Consider the following 12042-nt stretch of genomic DNA (forward strand, 5'->3'; position numbering starts at 1 on the left):
GATCGATCACAAGTTCCATAAAACATTATATGCCCAGGGGCATTAGTTACAACTCTTATCCCTGGGCTCTGGGAGGTTGTGTCCACCCTGGATGCATTGTTATATGTCCTTTGCTCTATTGTGAATAAAATGGTTATCTCACAATTCTGATCAAATACGTATGAGGGAAAAGGGTGTCGGATGGAGGGGGGGCTAGTTTTTCTCCATCACTTTCGACTATTAAAAGGGAGCTCGAACTTTACATTTCCGATCAAATGACCTCCTCTAAAATTTATGCGACCACCCCTTTCATAAAAACTTTATTTGCCACCGGAACATAACTTACAACCCCTGCTCCCAGACTCTGAGGAGTTGTGTCAATCTCAAAGGCCTTGTTAAGTTATCTTTGGAGTATTTTTTGAACAAAATGGCTATTTCAATCGGATGCAATCAATTTCAATCGGATGCATTTGAAGAAAAGAGTACGTGGGAGAGGCTACCTCCGATCACTATGAATCTTAAAAAAGGGCATTTAAACTTCTTATTTCCAATCCAATGAGCCCCCTTCGAAGTATATACGACCATTCCCTTCCATAAGACGTTAGTTGTCATGGGCCATAGCCAAAAACAAGTTTCCTGAGGGCTCTGGGGAGGTGTCATCTCCAAAAACATAAATACTGGACCTTTCAACTATGCTGAACAAAATGGCTATCTAAAAATTTTGATTGGATGTGTTTGAAGAAGTGATTGGCGTGGGGGAGGGGGACTCGTAACCCTATAACCCCTTTCAACTATTAAAAAGCGCACTAACCATTTCAACTTCAAATCAAATGAGCCCTTTTCAAAGTTTCCATGACAACTCTTTCTATAAGAAGCGCTCTGTTCTAAAACAAACCAAAAACAAAAGATAATTGAATAATACATTGTGAACTGCAGCTACTTCTTCAACCATGAAACATAATATATCAAACATATATCACACACTGGACGTATCAAAGAACGACTCAAAATTGATACTAACGTCATTATGTAATTTTACAACGTCATTTATGGTTCTAAATTACGTTTATGACGTCATTCATCATCTTGTAAACAAAGATGCAGTTTTGTCAAAAAATTGATTTTACTTCAAATATTGGGTATGTAGGTGTGGCAATTCTTTTAAAATAACCCCTTAAAAAGCTCCCATTGATGTTTCATTGCCCCACTAACAGTAAGGTAAAAAAGGAAAAGGAGGACACATCAGCACTACCCATGCAACAGCCAGGCGTGACTACAGAATTTTCCACCATGGTGATTCCAATGGTGTACATTTTTTTTCGATCTGAAGTCCTTTTTAGAGGATCTGAAGCCATTTAAAAAAAATTTCTTTCACAATTTCTTTCACAAAATTTCTTTCACAACAGTTTTGTCAGAATGTTATTTGCACGTTCCTGTTTGCTCAAGGGCTTACAACTATAAGTTTCAGAATGATAAGGGACAAAGACTAGCCCATTTAAGAGTTTCTTTGCCCTGAAGCACCTTCCCTCTTCCCCATCAAAATGTGTAACTCTCATTGAAACCTACCTCTAAACACTTGGCAGTTTGAATTATTTAAGGTGCCTTCCCGAGAGGCTTTAGACGCCGTGACATCTCGGGGGACATATTAAAAGGATATATTCAACTATTCTGAAAAAAATGCCTCTGTCAAAATCTTATTTGGGTTATTCAGATGGTTATTGTGGGTCAGTTGCAAAAATTCTAACAAAAAAAAAAAAAAAAACACAAAAGGAAGGCTGGTTGCCCTCCAAATACTTTCTAATTTTGAAAAGGGTACTAGAAATTTGAAAATTTCAGCTACATCCCACTGGCTGTTTTCACCATGAGAAGCAACAAAAATAAGATAATAGAGACTAGGCATAGTGAGCACAATGAATCTCCATTAATCAATTTTGCTTCCAATTCCTCTTCAAGTTTGCAAGAAAATTGCTGGGTTATTTTCTCTCTGTGTATTTAAGGTCTTTGAATACGACTTACCTGCTCTCGATCTTGCTGTCTTGGAAACATATCTCGAAAATCCACTCCATTTATGACATATTTTCCTACCCCATTTCCAACTACAGTTGCTTTGGACCAGCACGACTTTCGTCGACCTGAAAGAAATTCCTGAATTAGAAAGGAAAGCAGAAAGGAAAGAAAAACGAAAAACATTTAAAACTGAAGGGGGAAGAATTTAGAGGATATGATATGAAAAAGGGAGATCAGTATAGAATCAAAGTGGAAGTGAAACCTCAAGTTTAGAGTAATTCAAACATCACTTTTTTCAACTGTATCTATTACTTATTTCAATATTCCTAATATTCCAATATTCAGAAAACCATAGAAAAAGACTGAAAGGAAAATGTTCCTGAATCAGGAAGAAAAAGAAAGGGGAAGAAAAGAATAGCAACAGATAGAACACATAATTTATCAAAAGTACTTGTCACTGCAAGAAAAAAAAAACAATAAATAAAGTAGTATAAATAGTATAAAAAGGGATTTGCATATTATTATTATAATATGCAAATCCCTATTATAATAAATATTAGTATAAAATAAATAATAAATATCAGTTAATGCAACACAAGATGGTTAATAGCTATAACCTTGTTTAATGAATAGTTATAACCGCTTACAAAGGTAAACGGATGCGTGAATATTAGACAAAGTTCGTAACAACTCAATATAAGCATACTTTTAGACATTTAGTATATTTTTAGGCTTTCAGAAAACCCTGCAATAAGAATCTATAGATAGTAGGCACTGCAATGTACAAGTTTCAGGGTCTTTTGAGATTCAATACCACCACTGCCTGAATACACACACAGTGGTTGGCAACCCTGAAATCAGAATATGAAGATAGTAAGTACCAAAAAGTACAGATATCAGGCAATTTTGAGGATTACCAGCACTATAGATAACCATCCAAAATAATATTAAACATAATTTTACTTGCACTATAGATAAATATTATTAATTGCTAAAGGTCGTCCTTTTCGGCAGACCATCCAGCGTCACGCGACAAAAAAAAATCCCCAAATGAAGTGGGAAGAAAGGATTTTAAGGAAACCAGGACTTCTTGGTGGGATATAAAGACTTAGAACAGCAGAAGAGCGAGCGCAGTTGTGTTGGTCTCAGACAGTTCGGTGCTGCGGTGACTTTTTAGTATTAGCAGTTACAGATTTTTTTTTCGTGTGATCTGACAACTTTGCCAGCAGAGCCAGTAAACAAGCTTCAGACCTTTTTGAACACTTCTACCACTGTTGCTAAATATAATTATTAAATGTGCATTGCTCTAGGAAATAAAAATTATTTCTAAAAGCGAATTTTCTGATGAACAGGCTGAATCATAAAGAGCTAAATATCTAAATGTCAAAACAGTGGTGAACTGTCAAGTAAATAACAGCCACCTCTATATCTCTCATTATTATCTGGTAAAAAAGATAATGATATAAGAATGAAAGCTTACCATATGAGGTCATGAAGGGTCTTCCCTCACTGTTATACATAAGATCTGGGGCTTCGAGAGCTTCAAATTGCGACGCAACAACACGTCTAAAGCCGTTAATATAATCCTTTTCCAAATATCCGTAATTGTGATTTGTCAACCGTTCAATAGTTTTAACAAATTGTGCTCTATGAAAGTCATTTAATTTCTCAACAAGCATCATCGACAGTTTGTCAGCAGTGATCCAATCTTCACTAATCAAAAATTCTTTCTTATCAACGAAATGCTTCCCTTCTCTTATCATTTTATCTTCATGTACATCTAAAGCTCGAAGTTTAGCTACCATATCACTTAGCGTTTGATAAAAGTTTGGTTGAACTGTATAAAAAAGAGGATGAAAGGGTCGACCAGATTCATCGAATTCAGCTTCTTTTCTTCTAGGGAAAATCTTATCAGGGTGTTTCATCATTGGTCTTGCCCTAGGCTCAAAAAGACCACTAGGAAACAAATATTCGATAGCCTCCTAAAATGAAAACAATCCTTCTTATAGCATTCATGAATAAAAGCACACTTACTTTTCATAGTCACAAAAATTATTTATGTATAATAAAAAATTATATATAATATATAATAATAAAAACTTTTAAATTTTGTTTCCTGTCAATGAAACGCTTCCCTTCACGAACTGTTTTATTTTCGTACACATCCAAACATGACAGATAACTAACCGCTTAGCGTCTATTGAAAGGCAGGTTGTACCGAATAAACGGACCCAAATGCTGATCAGATTTGTCTAACTTAGCTTTTATTCTTCTACAAGAAGATCTAGCCTCAGACAAGACCACTAGGAAATAAATCTTCGATAGAAATGATGCAAGTTCCACTTGTAAAAAATCATTCTTAATAGTTACAAAAAAATTTATACTTAATAACAAATATTCAAATATTACTTATTCAATTCCATTTACCTATCAAAAACCTTGATTAATTTTTGACTATGTCCCTTAAAACACGACTGTCAAATGAGGCAAAACCGAAAGCGCAAGAATTGTTGATTGCAAAACGGGAAAAAACATAAATAAATTAAAAAAAAAAGATGAAGAAGAGGAAGCGAGGAAAAGAGTTACATTCAGCATTTACCAGCACGGGGCAAATGCCGCTGGATGAAATACAAAAAGACGAAGAATTTAAAATATGTATTAGAAAAGGATTTTGTACATTTATATTATTATAGTCTTCTGTTGAAAAAAAAGCCTTGGCATCTCACAAGCCCTTTGAAGCAATCAATTTGTTTTGTTAAATAATTGTGCATAAAATTATACCTTCTGCTGCAATACATATTCAATAGAAAGCTCATTGTAGTTAGAGAAAAAAATTATATGGAAATACTGGAAAAATATCAAATATATACATTTACTACGAGCGCTATGTTGCTAATAATTTCTTGACAGAATTCAGAGATAAGAATTTTCCCATTTTATTACAAATAATCCTTACGAGAGGGTATCATACATACCACTAGCCAGCTTGTTGGAAAACGGGTATCTACGAGTTTTTTGCCTTTTCAAGACAGGCTGAACCAGTGCTTCCACTTTTTTTTTCTGAAAATCAGTAACGACTCCAAAAAAGTCGGGAGATTATCGGGAGTTTTTTTTTAAGTCGGGGAAAAAATCAGGAGGTTTTAAACAGCTGTTTTGTCTCACATACCAGTCGTATTGGTGGTAAAAATGTCAGTAATAGAGAGAAAGAACAAAGTAGAATCGAAAATATGTTTTAGAGTCTTAAGTTCGGTCTTCACTTCCCGGAACTTCCGGAATCTGGGCTTCCAGATTATTCTTTGACGTCTTCTTCTTCTTGCATCTCGAATATGAACTGGTCCGAAAGTATATCAAAATTATCCGGAAAAAAGGGGCTTTTGAACTTCCAGATTTCCGGAATTTTGAAGTATCGCAGAAGAAATTCAAAAAAAATCTCGGAAAATCTGGGAACCCAGATTCCGGAAGGTGAAGACTTATTAATGCTCCAAAATCAGCTATCAACAAGGAACAATGTTTCTTTCATACAAAAACTTATTCAAACTAAATGGTTTTATTGAAAGTCATCTAGAACTACTTGTTCACATAATTAGAAGTAGAATTACGAATACGACTAACAGACCTCAGGCAGAATTTTCACTGTATCACACTGCAGCTAAAACTACTTGATCACATAACTTAAACTAGAATTATGAATACGAATCACAGTCAGAATTTTCACTAGATCACACTGCAGCTAATCCTGATCGTCAACGGTATTGTTTGCTCTTTCTGGGGCCAGAGGAGCTCGCGCTAAAGAAGCCGATTTCAAGATAGCGGCACTAGCTTCAGTAGCGGTTGCGGAAGCAACTACGCCTTTCAGTAACTGCCTCATGCTTCCATCTACGACCAGAGACTGAGGTGTCACCTTAAGCCTACTCATGCCAAGTTTAGTCTGAAGCGTTGAACTAATCGTAACTGTCGACAGGCAGTTACTGTATATAAGTCTTATATACATGACAAAAGTACAGCACGTGTTCACTGCAATGCGCTCTGACTATAAATCTCACTATCAACACTCCTGACTTGCAGGGTTCTCTCAAAATATAACATAACAAGACCAAAGGTTTCGATGAGATCCCATAAATTTTATATTTGATCCAGACAATTGCGTCTTGTAGATCCGGTCTTTGCCAGACTCCTTGAATATCTGTACTATTTATATTTGACCAATGACTGGTCTTCCGAGAAAACAAAGTTCAGGTTTGGATTCAGCATATGGTTTTTACCCTATCTTTGATCAAAGCTTCCTGCCTTGCTTCTACCAAATATCCGTTTTCGGCCGGATTCCCGGTGAACTACTTGTCCAGCAAGAACTAAACCTCAAAATAAATTAAGTACATACCCCTAATCTTATATCGAAACTCTAATCAACTTCAGATAAACTTTAAACTTATAAAAAAAGAAAATCAGGTTTTGGCCGATTCCGGGCGAGCTATTTGCCCGGCGAGCCCTATTTGCTCTCCTTACCACTATATCGAATCTCTTATTAACTTTAAATTTTACTTTTTAAAATTTTCCGGTTTAGGCCTAGTTCCGGGCGAACTGTATGTCCGGGTAGAAAATAATTGTCATATATGGATTCAGTATATTTTCTTACCCCTAAACTGAACATTTAATCAACTATAAATAAAACTTTTAATTTTTTTCCGGCTTTGGCTGGATTCCGGGCAAACTAATCGTCCGGGTAGTTGACGATTGTCATATACGAATTCAGCATGTCTTCTTACCCCTTTAATCGAGCCTTTAATCAACTTCAAATAAAACTTTTACTTTGACAAATTTTCCGGTTTTGGCCAGATTCCGGACGAACTAGTTGTCCGGCGGGAAAATAAGTTTCAGATATGGATTCAGCATGTCCTATATGGACTATCTCATTGGCTTTTTAAAACATTTGTTTCGTTCCTTATTTTGAAACCCCTCCCCCACCCCTAGATATGGGGCTACTGGGTTCATCTACGAACTTGGCCTGTACTTTGACCCAATTGATCCTCATACCAAATTTGAAGAAAATATCTCTAACCCATCGAGAGTTATCGTGCTAACAGACGGACGGACGGACGGACAACTTTTGCGATGTCATAGATATCCCTCTGCTTACCCAAAAACCATAACAGTTCGCTTTGGGGCTCAAATTGAAAAAAAAATTATTGGTTCTCTCCGTGCGTCAAAATCCATTTTCTTGAATAAGTAAGGAACAAATATTTTCCTGGTTACTAAGGTGATTTCGTTTTATCTTCCTTTTGTTTATATTTTTTTTTAAGGAGAGAGCTGTTAGTTAAAACGACTAATATTTTGGAAAGTTTGAACATCGGAAGTTTAAGGTGGTTTGAATCATTAATATTCTTCAGGAGTATAGGCCTATAGTTATCAGAAGTGTTTCTTATGAGTACAAATGTGCGGTAGGCCACAAACCCTAGACAAAATTCACGCCACAAAAGGTAAGCCATCACTTTAACACAACTGATGAAAACAAGACTCATTATAACACTTGTTCTCACAATGTTTCTAATTTTAACAGCTGTCTAGCCTTGGAACTTGGAGAGTAGGCTACCTACAGACGATGATTTATTTAATTTTGGCCCACTTGTTAATTCCAGCAGAGTTATACAAAACAATCTAAAAGGAATGATATGAAACACAACAAGAGCTAGTAGCTCGTACGGCACTTGCAAGGCTGGTTCAGAAAATGAAATACATAATTTACTTTTCGTTCTGAACATTTGAAACCAAAACCCTTGAGATAAAAATGATCATGAACTTGGAAATCACGAGAATGTATCGTTTTGTAAAAAGTATTTTATTTTTGGATTTGGCTGTAATGATGCGTACTTTTTGTAAATGATTTATCCAGAGCATCTGTTTTTTATTCCCACAAACTTACATCCCAATCTCTCCAGTCTAAGCCGGTCACGTATCCTCCCCCCCCCCAAATAGTTGTCGGATCCGGTCCGGACATGAAAAAGATAGCCAGAGACATGTCCTCTGTTCAATTATTAAATTTCACTCGAATCTGATCACCCGTTCCAAATTTACGCATGACTCAATATTGCGGATTTCCCCTTCCTCCACTCCCCCTACGACTATCGGACCGAGTAAATTTTTATTTACAAGTCAGTTTGATCGGGTCCCTGATACGCCGATCCCACCATGTTAACCGTTTTTCAAGATTTCCGGTCTCCCCAAAACAGAACAAAATAACACACTTTGAAGAGCAAAAAAATACACTTTTAATACACTTTGAACACTTTGACATAAAATTTAGACATATCGGCACTTTGAAAACAGATTTGTCCCTTTGAAAACAGATTTGGTATGGCTGGCTTTGGCCTACATCTTAAAATCCATCCACCTATCCTCCTATATTGTAAAGCAGAGCAAAATAACACTAGACAGCAGCGCCAAGACCTGGAAAAAGTGAGACACACTCGAACAGCAGCCACACTAGTACCACTAGCGATAGTGAACGTCCCTACTGAAACTCAATCGGTCTTGCACCAGCGCTGGCTCCAATAACATCATATCTTGAACAAAGCAAAAAAAAAGATACGACCTCCCCAGTTTCCCCGACGTGTGCAGACCGCATATTACCTTTACTAGACATTTCTAAACCCGCATGTTTGTCTCGCTTTAAATGTCGCAAGCGTAGTGGGCGGCGCTATGAGTATGGCCCGTTTGCAAAGCAAGGAAAGCATAGTTCTTGACCCTACTCCCTAGTGTTATTTTGCTCTGTTGTGACTTGTGAAGCCGATTTCGCCGACACTCAAAATCGTTATTTTGATATAGGCTAGGCTAGTAGTCTGGCGAATACCGGATATCTATAAGACCCGTAAGAATAGTGTATTCGAATTTGTACTATAGAATCCTTGAACTGGCAACAGGTTAAGAATTGGTTTCAAGTTAAAACATATTATTTTGGTAAAGAAACAGATCTTAGAAGCAGAAAAGCCGCCTACCCCCTAGGACAGGTCAGTAGCCTACTTCTTGGGTTGCCCACGTGCAGGGATGTATAATTGTCCAGTTCCAGTAAACTTGGTACTTACCCTAAAAAAAATCCTGTCACGTAAGGTAAGCCACGTCCTTGTTGTACACAAATTATCCAGTGGAAATGAACTATCTGAGTTGACTGATCAGATCAGATGAAGTTATGAACTGAGAATCAAATCAAATCGACCCTTTTTCGAACACAACAATTGTCTCTCACGGGACAAGCTGCCGACTAGGTCATTAATTGGGGTTCGCAGTTGACTTCCGCGAATCAAACGCGGCCGGCGCCATTGAAATCCCCCTTTTACGGGCAACAACGACATATTTTGCATTCTGCCAGACAATCCAGAAAGATCAGAAACTTCAAGTTGGACAGAGCTCAATTCAACAGAAATCGGGAGATTATCGGGAGGAAATTTCAGTCGGGAGATTTTCCAAAAAGTCGGGAGATCTCCCGATAAATCGGGAGGAGTGGAAGCAGTGGGCTGAACATTCAAGAATTCGTTCTTCTCAACCAAGCGCTTCTTTGATTATTTTATCTTCACGTTTGCCCGAAGTTTAACTACCAAATTACTTAGTGTCTGTTAAAAATCGGTTGAACTACATAAAAGAGAGTGGGTTGGCCCGATTTGTCAAGCTCAGTTTGAGTTCTCCTAGAAAAAACTTATCAGGATGTTTCATCTCAGTTTTGCCCTTGGCTCAAAAAGACCGTGAGAAATAAATATTCGTTACCAATCTAAAATTAAATAATAAAAAAATGAAAATAATATACCTAAGTATATAAGGCACGTTGATGAGCAGCTTGGAATATACGAATTTCCACTAGATAAAGTGTTTACAAATGTAAGGATATGGTAAAACGAAGAGTCAATGTCTATGAGAGTGCTGAATCAATGAATAGGACTAAGAACGGTTTCTTAGTTTTCCTACTAAGGGCAACTTTTTCGTTAACGTATTTCTTGAGCTTAATGTTTTACATGTTTAGCTAGTTTCCGATCTCGAATCATTTCCTCATCATGCATGACCAAAGCTTAGAGTTTTTCTCCATATAGCTTGTTTTTATTCATATTTATACAGCCAAGTAGTGTTAGTGTACTATTTGTCATATATAGTTATACAACCTAGTAAAACATAGCAGCCAAAAGCAAATAAAAAAAAATATCAAAACAAAATGATTTAAAACACGTTTTAAATCATTTTCATAATTGAAAAAAAAAAGCATCATTTAACTGAGATTCAGGAATGACAACCATTATCCCTCTTAAGCTTAACAGTTAAAAGCAATAACGAAAAAAAATTTACAGAAATTTAGAAAAAGAGTTTGAAAACTCTCAAAAACTTTTGCCGATCGAAAAAGGAAGCCAAGAAAATAACTATCTAAATATTTGATTAAAAAGCCCTGTGACCGAAAGGTTAGGTGTGACAAATTAGGAGAGGACAAGATTATAAGAATCTCAGAGATTTTTTTGATAGATGGAAAATTTAGATTTTCAAGAATTTTTAGATTGAAGAGAAGTTTTCATGAGTATATTGACCTTCAGGCGCGATTGTCAATGGTACTTCAGGAGTGATCGTCAGTGTGTTGACCAAAGGGTCCTTACTGCTTCAGTAGAACTAAAATGTCAACAATAAAAGCACATAAAGCTTAAAAGAAGGAAGTAATCTTAAGTGTGTTGGCCTTCAGATGCTTATCAGTAAATTTATTATTCAATTTATTCAAAAAGAAAAGAAAACACATAACAACAATAATAATAAAGATCCTAGAAGCGAACTTGTTAAGGACCAAAACAACAAAAAATTGTAAATGAAAAAGAGAGAGAAGAAAAAAAAAGAGAAAACAAGGGTAATTAAAGCAAATTGAACAAACATTTAGAGAAATATAATATCAAGAAATTATGAATTTATCCACCTTAAAGCCCTTGCCCCTTCAATAGGTCTGCAATAGCAACAATAAAGTGATAAAAGTTATTTAGATAGGAATACTTTTAAGTACACTAGCCTTCAAAAGGTTTGTAAAACACTTCAACATATTTCCAATAGCATAATCAAAGTTTTGTGAATCCAGCTTGTTTCTAATCTTTAATGCCAATTAAATAAAAAAAAATTGCCGATAAAAAAGTTTAAGTCCATATTAAACTTAAGATCTGCTACTACTACTACTAACACGCAATTTACCGTAACACCAAGCCGCCTGGAGTCCAACACAGCTACAAACGCTCTTCCTCCCTCCCAATTTTCAAAGCCTATCTCTTTACACCCTCCTAGGAAGTTCCCATTTCCTTTCTTTATGGCATCCTCCCAACTCAGACGACGACAACCATTTAGCCCTAGACGGTTGGCCGACAAGGAAAATCTTCAGCAATCAGTCATCTTCCATCCGTAGATCGTGCCTTAACCATCTCAACCTTTCTCTCAATGTAGCCTTAGAAAGCGGGATTAAACCACACTTTTCGTACAGCCTAGTGTTTGAAATACAGTCAGTCATCCGGGTACCAATAACAATCCGTAAGCAATTTCTCTTAAAAACATCTAGCAAATCTTCATCCGCTTTTCGGATCGTCCATATTTCAGAGCCATATTTGACCACTGTCATCACTTGTTCTAATCTTCCAATGTTCTAATCTTCGTTTGCGGACTTATCTTCCTATTCTTACAAACTTTTTTCAACTGTGAAAAAAACACCCTGAGCCTTGTCTGTTCTACTTTTAACATCTCCAATTCTCCCACAGTCTATAGTAACAATACAACCAAGATAAGTGAAGCTGTCCACCTGATCAATCTTTTCATTACCCAACGTCACCTTTTCATCTTCACTTATTCCTAGCCTTAGCGACTTCCTAACCTATTCTACTACCCTGAACTCGCAAAACCTGTAGAAGTTCATTCATTTTTCTCCAAGGAGAGCTTTTCCTCTCCATTTGATTCCGTGTTCTCTAATTACCTTTCCTATGCTTCTTAAGACAAAGTCTGTCAAAACGATCCACAGAGAGAGGGATAGAACACAATCCTGCTTAATTCCTGATTTCATATGAAACC

The 12042-nt window shown here is 36.5% G+C and overlaps 1 protein-coding gene across 2 annotated transcripts in view; it reads right to left on the reverse strand.

Moving 5' to 3' along the window:
• LOC136026655 (small ribosomal subunit protein uS9m-like) overlaps nt 1-12042 on the reverse strand; it is a 507124-nt gene that overhangs the window by 437860 nt on the left and 57222 nt on the right. For both annotated transcript variants that reach the window (XM_065703394.1, XM_065703393.1), the window contains exons 4-5: nt 3467-3968; nt 1996-2111 (exon numbers count right to left, since the gene is read on the reverse strand). In XM_065703394.1, the coding sequence (XP_065559466.1) occupies nt 1996-2111; nt 3467-3968 (618 nt within the window). The remainder of the gene's footprint in view (nt 1-1995; nt 2112-3466; nt 3969-12042) is intronic.

This window comes from Artemia franciscana, chromosome 4, assembly GCF_032884065.1.
Source record: "Artemia franciscana chromosome 4, ASM3288406v1, whole genome shotgun sequence".
Classification (NCBI taxonomy): domain Eukaryota; kingdom Metazoa; phylum Arthropoda; class Branchiopoda; order Anostraca; family Artemiidae; genus Artemia; species Artemia franciscana.